Source organism: Poromitra crassiceps (genome assembly GCF_964638095.1).
Source record: "Poromitra crassiceps genome assembly, chromosome: 3".
Lineage (NCBI taxonomy): Eukaryota > Metazoa > Chordata > Actinopteri > Beryciformes > Melamphaidae > Poromitra > Poromitra crassiceps.
The window spans coordinates 62,878,186-62,893,436 of NC_139625.1; the positions used below are offsets into that span (position 1 = coordinate 62,878,186).

Consider the following 15,251-nt stretch of genomic DNA (forward strand, 5'->3'; position numbering starts at 1 on the left):
GGTACGCGGAAGTAATGTTGTTTACATGGTGACGTCACGGTGATTTGGTCTATACAGTACTATAAGCAGTCTCTGTGGGCCCTCGTCCTCTCTTGATCCATGTCTCTCACACATTTGAGGGCCACATTGGGGCCCTCTGCAGTCAGTCCCACGATACAACACTCATGAGACCGACAGACAGACATGCAAACACACACACACACCCTCTTATCTTTTCTCCATTGATCTGACCAACAGGTAGAGGACCATGCGATCCCGGAGCAACAGTCTGGAGGATGAAGCCAAGGCCAAGCTAGCGCAGCAGCGGGCCCACACGCGCAGCAGGCGAGCAGGGACAGAGCGGGAGGAGCCCACGGGACGGACGGGGGGCCGGAGCCGGCACCGCGAGCCCCCGGACGACACCGGCACCGTGCAGCGGACCCACAAGACAGGCCGGAGCAGTGCCAGCGGCAGCTCCGGGTGCGGCAGTGCTGGCAGTGGCAGTGCTGGCACTGGCAGCGCCAGCAGCGGCGCGACGAGGGGCAAGGGGAAGGAGAAGGGTCGGGACCTCTCCAGAGATGATCTGATCTTTCTGCTCAGCATGCTGGAGGGAGAGCTGCAGGTCAGACAGTCTGAGTGTCTGTGTGTATGTGGCCCTCTTCTATCCTCTTCTCTTCTCTTCTCTTCTCTTCTCTTCTCGACCTTCTTAAGCCACCAAGTTCAAATTAGTCATATTATCATACAGCTCTTTAGATATGCTGTTTAGTGTTTAGCTAGCATTATCTTCTCTTATTCTCTTCTCTCTTGTCAATATAGCCCTATAGACTAATTTATCTATGTGAGCTTAGTCTGTAGAGCAGATATGGAACCAGTCTGCTCCAAAAACAATTTTGCTTTGAAAATCCTCCCATAAACCAATGGGTAAGTAAATGTGACGTGAGCATAGACCGTCTAAAAAGCATGGACAAAGTCAGAGTGACATCACCCATTGGTTTTTGGATTGCTGTTTTGAAGCCTAGAGTATTGGAGTCTGGCCGTCACCATCTTGCGGTTCTTGCGCAGCTCGCCAGGGGTTTCCCAGAGCCACAGCTCCGCCTGCTATTGGTCCGAGAGGCGACATCATGCTCAAAACCAGAGTCTGGTTAGAGCCATAATGTACAAGGTTAAGTGAAGCTAGTTAGCCTGTTCAAAACATTACTAGCGTAGCTCTTTAGGTAAGCTAGCCTTCTCTTCTCTTCTCTTCTCTTCTCTTCTCTTCTCTTCTCTTCTCTTCTCTTCTCTTCTCTTGTCTTCTCTTCTCTGCTCTGCTCTTCTCTGCTCTTCTCTTCTCTTCTCTTCTCTTCTCTTCTCTTCTCTTCTCTTCTCTTCTCTCCTCTCCTCTTCTCTTCATATTCTAAAATACTGCAGAGTTACAATAACAGGAAATGATTCAACCTGAATAAACTTGGATTTAGCCCTGGGGACATTTAGCCATGGCAGCAGCAGGCCTGCAGACATGGCATTGCCCCAGCCAGTATAGTCAGCCTCAGTGGCCAGTGGGCACTAAGACGACTAAAAGCATCTGTTAATGGACAGCTGACAGCTGAGGCTACTTCCTGCCATCCCAGCACTTGAACCAATGGGGAACCACCCCCCTGATATGGCGTTAGTGATAGGAATAGGCCCTTTTCACAGCAACTGGTTTGAGGTGGTAAAGCAGGAGGTAAAGCAGGTGTAACCAATAACACTAACGAGGGCCCTGGCAGTGGAACACCTAGAATGGAACCATCATTAATGGTATTTGGTTACACCTGCTTTACTTCTTGCTTTACCACCTCAAAACCTTTGCTCTGAAATGGGTCTCTAATGCATCGTTTGCATCTAACAAAAAAAAATATAGCCTATATTGTTGAAGTCAAAAGATATTGGTACAGAAAGCTATAGAAACATAATTTTACTGATTTTTTGTACCTTTGATTTTGACTTAATAAAACCTATGTTTCCAAGAAGTGGAAGTTGTAGCTACTCTAAGAACGTGTGTCTACAAGTGTAGCTTCATGCATTTATCCTCTCTTTTCCCTTCTCCAGCCGAGTAACAAGATCACCACAGTATTTGCATGTGCATCTACTGTATCAGGCCTTTTTGATGTTTTTGGATGTCTGTCATGTGTTCATCACAAAGTTAAATCTGACCCGCTCCACCCCCCTCCTCCACTGTAGGCCAGAGATGAGGTGATTACAGTGCTGAAGGCGGAGAAGATCGATTTGGCCCTGCTCGAGTCCAAGTATGGTTTTGTCACGCCACAGAAGGTCCTGCAGGCACTGCAGAGGGATGCCATCCAGGGCAAGGCAGATGTCTTCCAGGAGGACATCTACGAGAAGCCCATGGCAGAGGTAATAACTTTCGACAACAAAAAAGTTTAGAAAGTATGGCTAAAACAAAAAAGAAACACAGAAAGCAAACAAAATAATATTGAAATCCAGTCAGTTTTACAGGACATTGTGATTGTTTGAGAATGAATACCCATGTGGCTGCCGTGAAAAAGAATTCCCAGCTTTTTGCCTGAGTGTGATTTGCTTCTCATAGACTTTGAATGGAGGCCTCATGAAATCTTGTCTCATCTAGTACAGTCAGAAACTCCAGATGACTGTGCCTGACTAACAGAGCAATACAAACTGTACTGCTCACTCATATTAAAGCAGATGTTTTCTCTGTGCCCCCTCAGCTGGACAAGCTGGTGGAGAAGCAGAGGGAGACGCACCGGCGGATGCTGGAGCAGCTGCTGTCAGCGGAGCAGTCCCACAAGAGGGCGCTGTACAAGCTGGAGGACGAAAAGAGGAACCACGGAGAGTTCATGAAGAAGAGCGACGAGTTCACCAATCTGCTGGAGCAGGAGCGTGAGAGGTTAGTGGCAATAACTACTTCTGACCAGGAGAGAAGCTTCCACCAACCTGCCAAGAACTTATCACAATCAGAGCTTTAGCCGAAACATTTATTTGGTTTCCCTGTACAACAGCAGCCATAAATGGTTGAAATGATGTTGTAAAATAAGGATTATGTTGTTGATTTGTTCTTACTTTTGAAAGTCTATGTCCTCCTCCTGTTTTGATATGATCGTCATAACACATTGCTTGTATTTTATTTATGTTGGAAAAAATGGTTGGCTTATCTTCGAGTTCCTGAGTAATCTTGCAATTTCATGTGTAATCGAGTGAATGTGAGTCCTCGTGAGTCCTGAGTGGTAGCGAGTAAGTTGGTTAAACTCACTCCCCAGTATTCACCTTATGTCTCAACACAGGAGTCAGCCAGTTACTTCATATTGTGTTTACACTTCCTGTGACAGTACAGTACTAGGGAGCAGGTAAAACAGACAGTGTTTTGAACAGGAAGTCATAACACAACTGGGTCAAGTGGGCGGGGCTACATAAGGTGAATAAAGGCCAATTAATCAGCTCGGCCAAGGGAGCCATAGCTCTCTTTGGGTTGCAGTTAATGTGTGCACTTTGCAAGTGGGACATCGGTTGATTGAATCCCGCCTCCACCCCTGGGCATGTCCTTAACATGGGTAATGCAGGTTACACATGACTGACTATTTTTGCTGGGGGAGGGGGGGGGGGGGATTTTGGCCTTAATTGGACAGGACAGTGGAATGATAGGGATAGAGAGAGCGGATGACATGCGGTTAAGGGCCATGGGCCGGATTCGGACCCAGGCCGACCGCGTGAAGGAATACACCTTTATGGTAGAGTACAAACTACCAGGTGTGCCAGCGGGCCGCCACATGACTGCAGTTTTCTAACTGCTAATCAGTCATTTAGTGTTACTTACAGTCCTCCTAACCATGATTGTATTATGGGGTGGGAATGGAAATGTATCCAACACAACACCTAAGTGCTATTAAAGTGCTAATGCTAAATGCTGGTGTGTGAAGTGCTGTGAATGAAAAGGAGCAAAGCAGTCCCATTAACCAGCAATACGCTTTAATAAAGGGACATCTTGCACTGCATGTGCCATTAAGGGCCAGAACAGAGAACACACGTAGCTAGTGTCATATTGGAACACACTGCAAATTAAATATGAATAATAACACCATAGACTTGGAAGTCCATGCATGAGTTCAGCCACTAAGGTCGGCTACACAACTGAAGCGGAAATGATAGCTGATAGTGCTGTCTTAATTCAATGATCTCCATCAACTTTAATACAGTAATCACACAACCTGGCAACGTCCTTCTAAGTCAGGTGTGTCAGGACGTTCTTCAGAGTTAGGACCTCATTTCAGCAGACATACAGGAGAAGCATGGTGACCTGGGAGGAGGAGGAGTGGACTGACTGTCTTTTCCCATGGAGGATAGAGCCATACCAATGGTTCTTAACCGGGGGTGTTGATGAAGAACACATTCTTATTTACAGCCTGGGGGATTAGCTATTGGGATAAGGGAGGTTTACACACATATGGGGCTCTATCGTTGCATCGGCCTATGAACTGCGCTCAACGCCAGACGCAGCCCAGAGTAGTGGGCGTGGACCAGCGCACTTGATATTTTGGTATCGGCGCTACACGCAGCATTAAGCATTACAACCACGCCTTTTAAGCGTAAAATTATGCACTATCTGCTCATTGGGTAAGTGCAGTAAATGAATCACATGCTTCACTTTTCAGCTCCAATTCCACGGAGCGATCCAGTCCAGCTTCAGAAAAGCCGAGGGCTCTGATCTCCCCCCCTCCCTTTTATCCCCTCTGTCTGTCTCCATATATAGGCTATTATTCCATATTATTCTCAAACCAATCTAACTGCAGTTTAAATACTGCAAGCATGTAAATACGCTACACTATAGCAAGATCAAAGTGAAAAGAATGTTCTAAACGCATCAGCTAGAAAAATATAGCCTATCCCTATGATGAGATTAATTAGATTGGTGAAAGTTTGTCCAGAATGATATCGTTTTCTCTCCCCTGCTGCACAGGTAGGATGATGCACATAAATATAGCCTACATTATGTAAAGTCATTGCAGAAATGTGTTTTTAAATGTGAAGTAGGGCCAATTTATTGGAGCAGACATCACAGTATAGCACATGACAGTAGAAGCGCGTTACGCTGTCACTTATCTAAATCACGTTCAAATCACAGGGATATATATAGGCCCAGGATGATATATATGTTTCACATAGGGTTGTGTTTGGATTTCGTGATTTTATTTTGTCCAATATTGAAATGTTCTACAATAGCATGTTGTGGTAACATTACACATTATTTCGATCTATTTCGATGTACCTTTCTATCTATTTAGGCTAATTTGGATGCGATTTATTATCGAAATGTATTAGCCCAATGCATGCTGGGAGATTTCACATGTCTGGCTGTTGCAGGGATGCCAGGCAGTGAATGTTTGGCCAGAATGATCTCGTTTTCTCTCACCTTCACTGCACAGGTAGGATGATGCAATAGCCTCTGAATGTCACGGGCTCAAAACTGTCATGTTAGAAAAAACTGTCATGTTGTTATACTATGTACGGTATAACAAGTTCTTTTTTCTGAGAGAGAGAGAGAACCTGCAAACTTTTTTTCAAGCAGTTGTATTGTGTCAGACTGATGAGCAAGAGAGAGGGAGTGACACAGAGAAGGGACAGAGGAGAGGCAGAGGAGCGCTCCGCGCAACCAGCGCACTGAATAGGCCTGGTTTTCAAAAGCGCAAAGCGCTAAATTAACGCCAGGTGGGAAGATATCATTAGGCCGGTATTTAAGGCCGAAACGCCCATTCTCGCCCATTCTGGGACTGCGCCACGCCTATTTCGCCTAAAGCGCATTTCGGGGCCTAAACCCATGTTGATATCTTCCCGAGGCAGGCGCAAGGCACGTTTTTTTGCGTTTAAGGCCAGTTTTTGCGCCGAAGGCCTGTGGGAGAATAGGGCCCCATGGACTTCAAACTGGGAAACTGCAGGATAACTTTATTTGTGAGGGTTAAGTGCCTTGCTCATGGGCAGTTTGATGGTAGTTGGTGAGAGAGGGATGAGTGTTACTTGTTCAGTTCGTTCACCCATATTTTGCCATACAATGCAGGGATTCAAACCGACTCAGCACTCCCAAAGCATAAATATCCTAATAAGGCAATGCCTGTATTACTGTAAGTCACAGTGTCCTTCAGGCTTACAGGGAAAATCCACCCTAAAAGATAATGCCCATAGTATTATTCATGTGACCTGGGACATCTGAATTATTTTGATCTAAACTTTTTATTGCACATACCTGGAGAGAAGTTGATCCAGTGTCAGCAAGGAGCGGGGAGGCTCAGACAATTTAGGTTTGTGCTAAATAAGCTTTACATTTACAGCGCTACTTTATGATAGCGCTGTGAATATTTGTGAACCGGGGGGGGGGGGGGGGGGGGTCATATCCCTGGAAAATCATGCTGTGCACCACAGCTGGGCCGCATTTCACTGTCAATGTAGCAGCTCGGTAGCAAAGGCCCAGTTGAAGATCAGATTCTTTGCTCTCTGGTTTCAGGAAAAGATGTGTTCATGCTTGCAAATACTATCCATGATCATAGGAATAATAGATTTGAATTGTTTATGTGTGGATTTTTGCTTGTGCATATACACTGACCTGTGCATTGAACCAACGCTATAAAATATTATGCTCAGTGATCATTTAGAAGCGCCCATAACAGACTAATAGCCTCGTATATCTCTTCATGAAGCAAATTGGAAGCAGCCTGGTCACAGCTGTAATTCCATCTGCCTGATGATAGGAGGCAATCAGTCATTACACCACTTGTGCGCTAACGCTAATATTCCCCCTTAACACGGCGTTATAAGCCATTACGACCATCCTTGTTTTATATCGCAGACTTGTCACAGAAATCTTAACACCTCAGTTCTGCGAGATGTGATGCAGAACGTTGCTGTAATGTGAGATGAGCTGGGGATGGAGGGTTTTGAGAGAGCTGCTTCATTCAACACAGTGAGCCAAGACCGAGGCCGAGAGTGGAAACATGGCTGACTGATGTATGTTTTCTCTAAACGTCACGTTGAGAGCTGTTACTGGGGTGCGCTCGGTTTACTGCTTCCTCAGCAATATCATATAACGTACACACACACACACACGCACGCACGCACGCGCGCACACACACACACACAAACACACACACAGTAAGGTTGTCAAAAGTATCAATAGTATCAACACTATCAATAGTATCAACACTAATTTTGAAACTGATATAATACTCATTTGCAGCAGTATCGATACCAGCAGTGCCCTCTCTTAATGAAAAATCACACGCGCACACACACACACACACACACACACACACACACACACACACACACACACACACACACACACACACACACACACACACACACACACACACACACACACACACACAAACACACAAACACAAACACAAAGACAAAGACAAACACAAACACAAACACACTCAAACATACTGTAGACAGATACACATGTATACAGCACACACTTGTGCACCCTCAGCTATTCATTTCACAAGGGCGACACATGTGGACATCAGCCTGTGACCTAGTTGGGACAAACACATCAGCACTAGTATGGGGAGTGTTTGGGTTGGAGCGGAGGACGGTGTGACGAAAGTCTGTGCTTTGTCACCGAGCATGTCAGGAGGAAGGACGCGCTGCCATGAAAAATATCCCTCTTGTCCGGGGTCGGGCTAATTACCGCGTGAGAAAAGGCCAAAGATTTATACGACTGAGAGAGGACCCCCCCCCCCCCCCCACACCCACCCCCAAACAAGCTAACCTAATGGCTCTGAGAAGCATCAATCACACAAGATGTTTCAACAAGATGCCAGATTACCATGGAAATAGTTGATGAGGGCGTCTTTTCTTTTGGTGTTGGGGTCCAGATTTCAGCCCATGTATACGGGAGGGAGTCTGTAAAAGCTGGTTGCAGGCAGGGAGGGTGGAGGTGGGTGGGTGGTGGGTCGCTCAACATCTGCCATTGTCATCTGTCTTTGACGGTTGGACGCGGCCCCGTTTATGTAGTCGAGTGCTCCGTTACTGTCGCAGAGGAGATGCGTGCATGCGTGTGTGCGATCTGTCAACGCGGAGCTGTAGAGTGTGTATGTTAGGAGGTGTCCTCTTACCTCATTCCCTCCCTGAGTTTGTTTATCCAGACAATCCTCACAAGAGACATTATATTTTTCAATGCCGCCATCCGGATAATTATGAGTTATATTATACCGCTGTGCGCCATCGTATAGGAGTGAGTGTGCATTTGGGGTTTCAGTGCTGCTAAGAGTCCTGCTTTTCGGTTCATAAAGAAGGCACCAAACAGCATTTAAGAGTGTAGTTGTTATCCAGGAAACTAAACAAAAGTGGGGTTTGGGCATCCGGGTAGTGGTGGGATTCCCTGCCTATCAACCAAAGGTCGCAGGTTCGAGCCCCCATGTTACCTCTGGCTTGGTCGGGCGTCCATACAGGCACAATTGGCTGTCTGCATCCTCTGGTTGGTCGGGGCGCCTGTTCGGGGGGAGGGAAACTGGGGGGAATGTGATCCTCCCACGTGCTACGTCCTGCTGGTGGAACACCTCGCTGTCATGTGAAAAGAAGTGGCTGGTGACTGCATGTACTGTATCGGAGGAAGCAGGTGCTAGTCTACAACTCTCCCCAGATCGGCAGAGGGGGTGGAGCAACAATCTTGCAGGGGGAATTGGCCAATTAGAATTGGTGAGAAAACGGGGGGAAATCTGAATAAACTTAATTAAAAAAAAAAGCACACACAAAAACAAACGTGGGGTTTGTGTGTAATAGGTAGTGTATATTCAAATTGTAGCAAATAAAAGTGCAGATAGGTTGGTCTGTGCACTGCACTCTATACTGGCGCCACATTCACTACTCATCACCACAATACAATAAAATATGGGTTAAAGACCCATGGAAAAGCTGCATTTCTGTCATCAACAGTCCGCTGAACCTCTGGAGATGTAGAGATAGACGTGTCATCGCGACCGCCTCAAGCAGGAGGAAACAGACAACCCCCCGAGGAGCTCGAATAAACGCCATTCTAGTCCTTCGCCCGAGCAGAAGGCTGGCCATTTGTCGGGCGGCTTCTGTTCTGCTCTGCACTCTTTCCAAAACATTATTACAGAGGGACAGAGAAAATGCCAAACCAAAAAGCCTCCTGTTCTAAAAGGAAAAGCCACTGATCACTTGTTTGAGGAGAGCTAAAACAAACTCTGCCTGTTGTGAAAGCGGCGGCGCTCCGCCGTGGCTCGCCATGCGAGGCACCGCGCCGCACCAGGCTTTAATTTCACGCTCGTTAATCCATTGTATGATGCATTTTAGCTGGATGTAATCATTTCCTTTTTCTGGGCCCTGGAAAAGCTGCAACTTATGATTACATCCAAGGGTTACGTACACCATGGTTTGGGGAAGGGACAGCAGCTCTCCCTCCCTCTCCTCCTCTCTCTCTCTCCCTCCCCTCCTCTCTCTCTCCCTCTCCTCCTCTCTCCCTCCCTCTCCTCCTCTCTCCCTCCCCTCCTCTCTCCCTCCCTCTCCTCCTCTCTCTCCCTCCCTCTCCTCCTCTCTCTCACACACACCCTGCACACATTTATAAACTCTCCGCACTGCCTTTTCTTATTCCGGCCTTCTTTCGTGGCAGGATGCCTCTGACTGTTGAGTGACCCCTCTCCCTGGAAGCCCTAAAAAGCATGTAAATCTGGGTAGGGGGTTGCTGGATGAAGCCGGTCTCCCTCCTGATTAATTGTCGATGGAGCAGCCGTCCATGAGTGATGACCTCATCGCGCGCCGGGTACCGCAGGAGCAGCAGGGGTGTGAGAGCAAGCGCGGCACGCTAACCATCAACAGATGTTACTTAAAACATGACTTCAGCGCACAGACACACACACACACACACACACACACACACACACACACACTGCACACATACGCAAGAGCAGGCTTTTTGCCGGCCTGCTCTCCTTTGTTCTTTGAAGGCAGGGAGTGAATTTTATGACCTTCTATATCCCTTTGGTTTCATGCATAGCGTAAACTCGAAAGATACTTTAATCCCCGCTTACGTTTGGAACATGAATGATTTTAGTGTGTGGGGTGCGACTAATGCTGGCCTATATGATGTATTGAACCCAGAGAGACCAGATGAGAGCATGAGGTCAAACCTCCCATTCATCGTGCTGTTAGCTTTGTACCCCTTCAACAAGCTGCACTAAGCAACTTGGTTGACGGCTCCAAATGGCAGAAAGAAGCAACTGTTTGAAAAATGTGAACTTCAATACCCAGACATCCTCTGATTTGACATCAGTAAACTGCACACAGCACACTTGGATTTTCTTTGATGCTTTATACCAGTAGTTCTCAAACTCTTTCATGCCAAGGACTCCTGATCTGACACAAATTTGATCACACTGAAGATTTTTTTTTTTTTATCCAGATTTTTTTTTTTAGATGCTAATTTGTTAGTTTATGAAACCCATGACCAAAATAGTCATACATTCTGTCATTGTCTTACTTATGGATGGAATTATAGTGAAATCTTTCCCAATTTAGCTGGGAAACCCCTCAAGGACACCTGGGGGTCCCAGTACCCTACTTTGACAACCACTGCTTATACCAAAGGGACGGGAAAAGATCAACCGTTGTTGAGTCCAGCTTTCTCTGGACGGAGTGCTGCTTGCTGCTGTTTAGCACAGTGGTTCTTAACGTTGGGTCCGGGGACCACCAGAGGTCCTTCAGAGCACTCCTAAGCAAATTGTTCAACTTCATCATTTCATTTATAAGAACAATTATAGAATGTAGCAGAATGACTATTTTGATCATAGTTTTACGGTTATCTCTTTACCTACAATATGGATTTCTGGACAAAATAATATCTAACAACAATATTCTCAAATTTGTGTCTGAGAGACATCAAATGGGGTACGTGGCCCTATATGTGAATTAGGGGTCCTTCATATGAAAAAGGTTGAGTTGAATCACTAGTTTAGGAGACACTTGCATATTTCCAGGTGTTATGTATTCATCATTGTACAATGACCATGTTTAAGCTTAACTTTGCGTGCAGGAAAAAAGCTCAATAGTGGTTTGAAATTGTTCAGCCATAGTAGCAAAGCCACGTTAAGCCATGCAGGAAACGGCCTACAGATAATATGAAATAAAAGCACGCTGAGGCAATTTGCTGGCACAGTCAATGAAAAGCACTGGTATTTCCATAAAACTTGCAATGCAGATAAAAAGCACAGTAGCTGTTAACTTGACACCGCGTGACCTTCCCCTGCCTCTTAACGGTTTCCAGGGAGCGCAGTATATCTCCGTGCCATCTGGTCGACTTAGCTCCGGCGCTGGTGACATCACCCGCGTGTATCAGATCTAGAACATTCTTCGGCGATGCTATCACCGTCAGCCCAAGATGCTTATTATCCAGACATGCCCTGTTCTTTGAAACAGAACGCAGCACTTTGATTCTTCCTACGATCTGGAATTTCTTGTTATTAATGATGAGCGTTCCTGCCTCCGCCTGCTCACCTTGGAGGTGGTGAACTCTGGAGTTATACAGTGTTTTCTAATGGCAACATGTTTAAAGGCACACTCCGCCAATTTTCAACCAGTTTTGTATCATCGTTTTTGAGAGTGAGTTAAGTTGTGGACCAGTGATATTTGTGCATGAATGACATCACTGGTCCACAATTTAACTCAAATTAACTATCAATAATTGTCAAACTAAATGAATGCCTAAAAAACGTACAGTTTTCTGATATACTGCAGATTTTGTAATGATACAAAGCTGGTTGACAATCAGCGGGATGTTCCTTCTAAATGAAGTTGTCAGACAGCTGTTGCACTGTATAGACATATCCCACAGTATGCATGAGCAGGATCTGTCTCCACTTATGCATCGTTAAGATTTCATCAGTACTACTAAAAACCTGTTGGTGAGGAGATGGGATCCACCTCATTCTTCAACGGTTGCTGACAAATGAGTGGTGAGCTCTCAGCAGATCCAGGCTGTTTAGTTTTAGCCTAGGTAAACCCAGCCACCACGTGACCTGCTCTCTCAGTTCCCAGTCACTACACATAGTGACTGAGAACAGGTCTGAGAGCAGGTCACGTGGGGGATGGGTTTACCCAGGCTAGTTTAGTTTCTCCTGAGTCGGAGGAGGAACGCATGCACACCTGTATTCCTCCCGAAAATGGCTCAGCCCCGTGCATACTATACATTCCTGCTCAGAGCCAGGGTGGATATTCTGATATGATGGATGAGAGGAAGAGCTATGCGAGAGGAGCTGTATCAGAAATGTGAAGGGAAATTGGACCGTCTGCAGGTTTCAAAGTACAAAAGGATGAGACATTCTTCTCCAAGTCGTGTTTGCTATAGACAAAAGAAATCTTTTTTATTAAATGGCAGTGAGATCGGGACTTGGACCTGAGTTGACACAGTGACTTGAGAGTTGACTTGAGACTCGTCCTCAAAAGACTTGATCCTTGACTTGGACTTGAGATTTTGGATTTCTGAACAATCTTTATTGTTATTTTTTGTTGCATTAACATTAAGGAAATGTCTACTAATAAATAATGTTGACTAATCAATGCTGATACTGTATGCTATTGCTAATAGATAAAGGAGTCAGGATAAAGTACATGCTTTGAATTCCTTAGTTTTAGCTATGCAGTGTTCAGGGCCGTAACCAGGGTTCCGAAATAGGGGAGGTCCAGCAAGGGGAGGCCCAGCAAGGGGAGGCGGATTTGGCGGCGTCCGTAAGGGCGCCGGTGAAAAAAAAAGGAGTTTTCCCCCCCCCCTTTTTTAGCCATATTTACAGTAATATATCATTTTAAATCAACATTAGGATTATACTGTTGTGATGTCATTATTCAGTATATTCTCTTTCATGTCACCACCTGCTCAGCTCTCCTGTCAACATAATTGTAACTAACAAACACAAACTGTTTTAGCCAAATTCATATCAAAATGACACCTACAAACACAGGTACACAACCCAAGCCGTACACAACACACAAAGTCATCATCGATAATAAAAAAAACATACAGAGGGACATTTATTTATTCCTGATAGGAACGATTGAAATATAAAATAAAATATATTATGTTGTTTTTAACTTTACACCACCTCTTTTTGTTACTTATTGGGTCATGAAACTGAAACCATGCATATAGCCACCTGCATACCTGACTTCGGGAGCTTGGCAATTGGCATCATGCATGATTAGCCAGTAGCATCCCAACGTGTCACACAGGTAACATTACTTAAGAGACAGACTAGACACTTACTTTCTTGGTTGTTGCTAAAAAATCTGTCAGTGTCACTCACTGTCTGTCGTTCACTCGCTCACTGTCTCGCAGCTCGCTCACCTTCAATTATCTCGCCAGGCAGACAGACAGTCATCACTCACCACCATGCTGCTGCTCTCTCGGAATCAAGTTACCGCGGACGCGGCGTCAGATGACTTCCTGCCTGACCTGCCTTTCGTTTCAAAATAAAAGCGATCCCGTGTTTTTCATGCTTTTCCATGCAGATTGTTTTATTTTTTTCTCTGAAATATTAGGGGAGGTCCGGACCTCCCCGTCCTCATAGCTAGTTACGGCCATGGCAGTGTTCTAAGCAGACTGGATGGCATGCAGCAGATGATAGAACACTCATCCATAAGAGACTTGACTTGGACTTGTGACCAAAGACTTAAGACTTGACTTGGACTTGTCCCTCAAAAACTTGACTTGGACTTACCCCTCAAAGATTTGAGACTTGACTTGCAAAAAATGACTTGTGAGTATCTACGCGAAATGGTGCAGAGTCCAGCCCACCATGTTTTTTAAAGCTCTCTGTCAAACAGTTCCTTTTATGGGAAAGTGAGTTGTCCTTTCAGCTGTGCTATATGACGTTCTTCAGATGTTTGCAGGTCAGGAATCACACAGGTACGATACATTCAGCGACACCCGCTAAGCACACACATGACAGCCAGACACCGCTTGATGCTCCCTCAAAACAATGTCTGCCTCATCTCCAAGTGCGTCAGAGCATCACTGCCCTTAATTTCTTAGAAAATGAATAGCAAATGGTTTTTAGCTCTGTGGTTCTTAGCACTTTGTTAGGGGGGGGGGGTATCAGATTGCCCTCTGGTTTAGTCTCTTGCTTCTGCCAAGCAATTAAAAGATAAAACACTGAATAAACTTGATATTTACCTGACGTTTGTCCATTTAAATGTCCGTAAAAGCAATCGGCTGAGTTCTTGGTACAGGTCTATACACTTGTGATCTGCTATTAGGGTTACCACGCTACTAGAATGTCTAACTAAGCGCCGCACACCAAGAGGATCACAATGGAAATAAGCCTTTGGCTTTATTGTGTACTTAATCCTCGGCAGATGTGTTAATGTATGTAAACTGTCTTCATTTGAAGCTTTTTTATGTGGATTTTACATTGTCAAATAAACTACTACTACTACTAACTTCGATACAGATACCCATGAAAATATCGACAGATGCCCACCAATAGGGAGGGAAAAATCAGTAGTATGTTTGATTTTTCATTAAGAGAAAGCACTGTTGGTATCATTACTAATGCAAATCAGTATCGTAGTGTATCAGTTTAAAATTACTTTTGAGAACCTTATCTGGTCTATTAAGTTGTTTTTTCTACATATGACCTCTGTAGATACACATGGCCTAATGTGGATACTTGGCGCAGTGAATCGCTTGTGTTGCTACCAGTCTCTCCTTTTGTGTCTTAAGCTATTATAGATGGTTTTCACAGAATTGTGTTGGTAGGGAACAGTTTGAAACCTAGCTCATTTCCTGTCAGCTATTGTATTAGTAAACACTGCAACAGGAAGTAAGCTGGGGACAATTTAAAATGTTTATGTTGTTGTTAAGTTAAAACCGTCTATAAAGGTATTCATTCTCACCATATTTTACTAACAAAAGAAGCCAAATGCAAAAGATGATTATTTATTTATTTTGGGGGGGGCGCTACCTATGATCCAACAATATGGGATTCGGATTGGAATGTAATAATGTAATAATGACAGATGAGCGTGTTCCCCGCTGGCGCCATTTGCCCACTAACCCCCTCCTCTATTTGTGTATGTCTATTTGTATCAGTCACACAGTGACTAGAGCAACATAGGAAAAAGTGAGTGGCCACTGACCTAATTGGGGCCGGTCAGCCAGCACTCCCTTCCCTGCTTCGGCCAGATAACGAGCAGATTGCTCAAGTCTCCTCCACCCTGAGCTGATTTGTTTGAATGTAACAGGGATGATGGTACAGTATAGAGATTTTTTCCCC

The 15,251-nt window shown here is 45.1% G+C and overlaps 1 protein-coding gene across 1 annotated transcript in view; it reads left to right on the top strand.

Annotated features, from left to right (window-relative positions):
• The first annotated feature begins 550 nt into the window (after positions 1-550).
• LOC310772644 (filamin A-interacting protein 1-like) overlaps positions 551-15,251 on the top strand; it is a 60,000-nt gene continuing 45,299 nt past the window's right edge. The window contains exons 1-3 of the mRNA XM_083632496.1: positions 551-601; positions 2,179-2,352; positions 2,685-2,863. Of these exons, the coding sequence (XP_083488622.1) occupies positions 581-601; positions 2,179-2,352; positions 2,685-2,863 (374 nt within the window). The 5' untranslated portion in view covers positions 551-580. The remainder of the gene's footprint in view (positions 602-2,178; positions 2,353-2,684; positions 2,864-15,251) is intronic.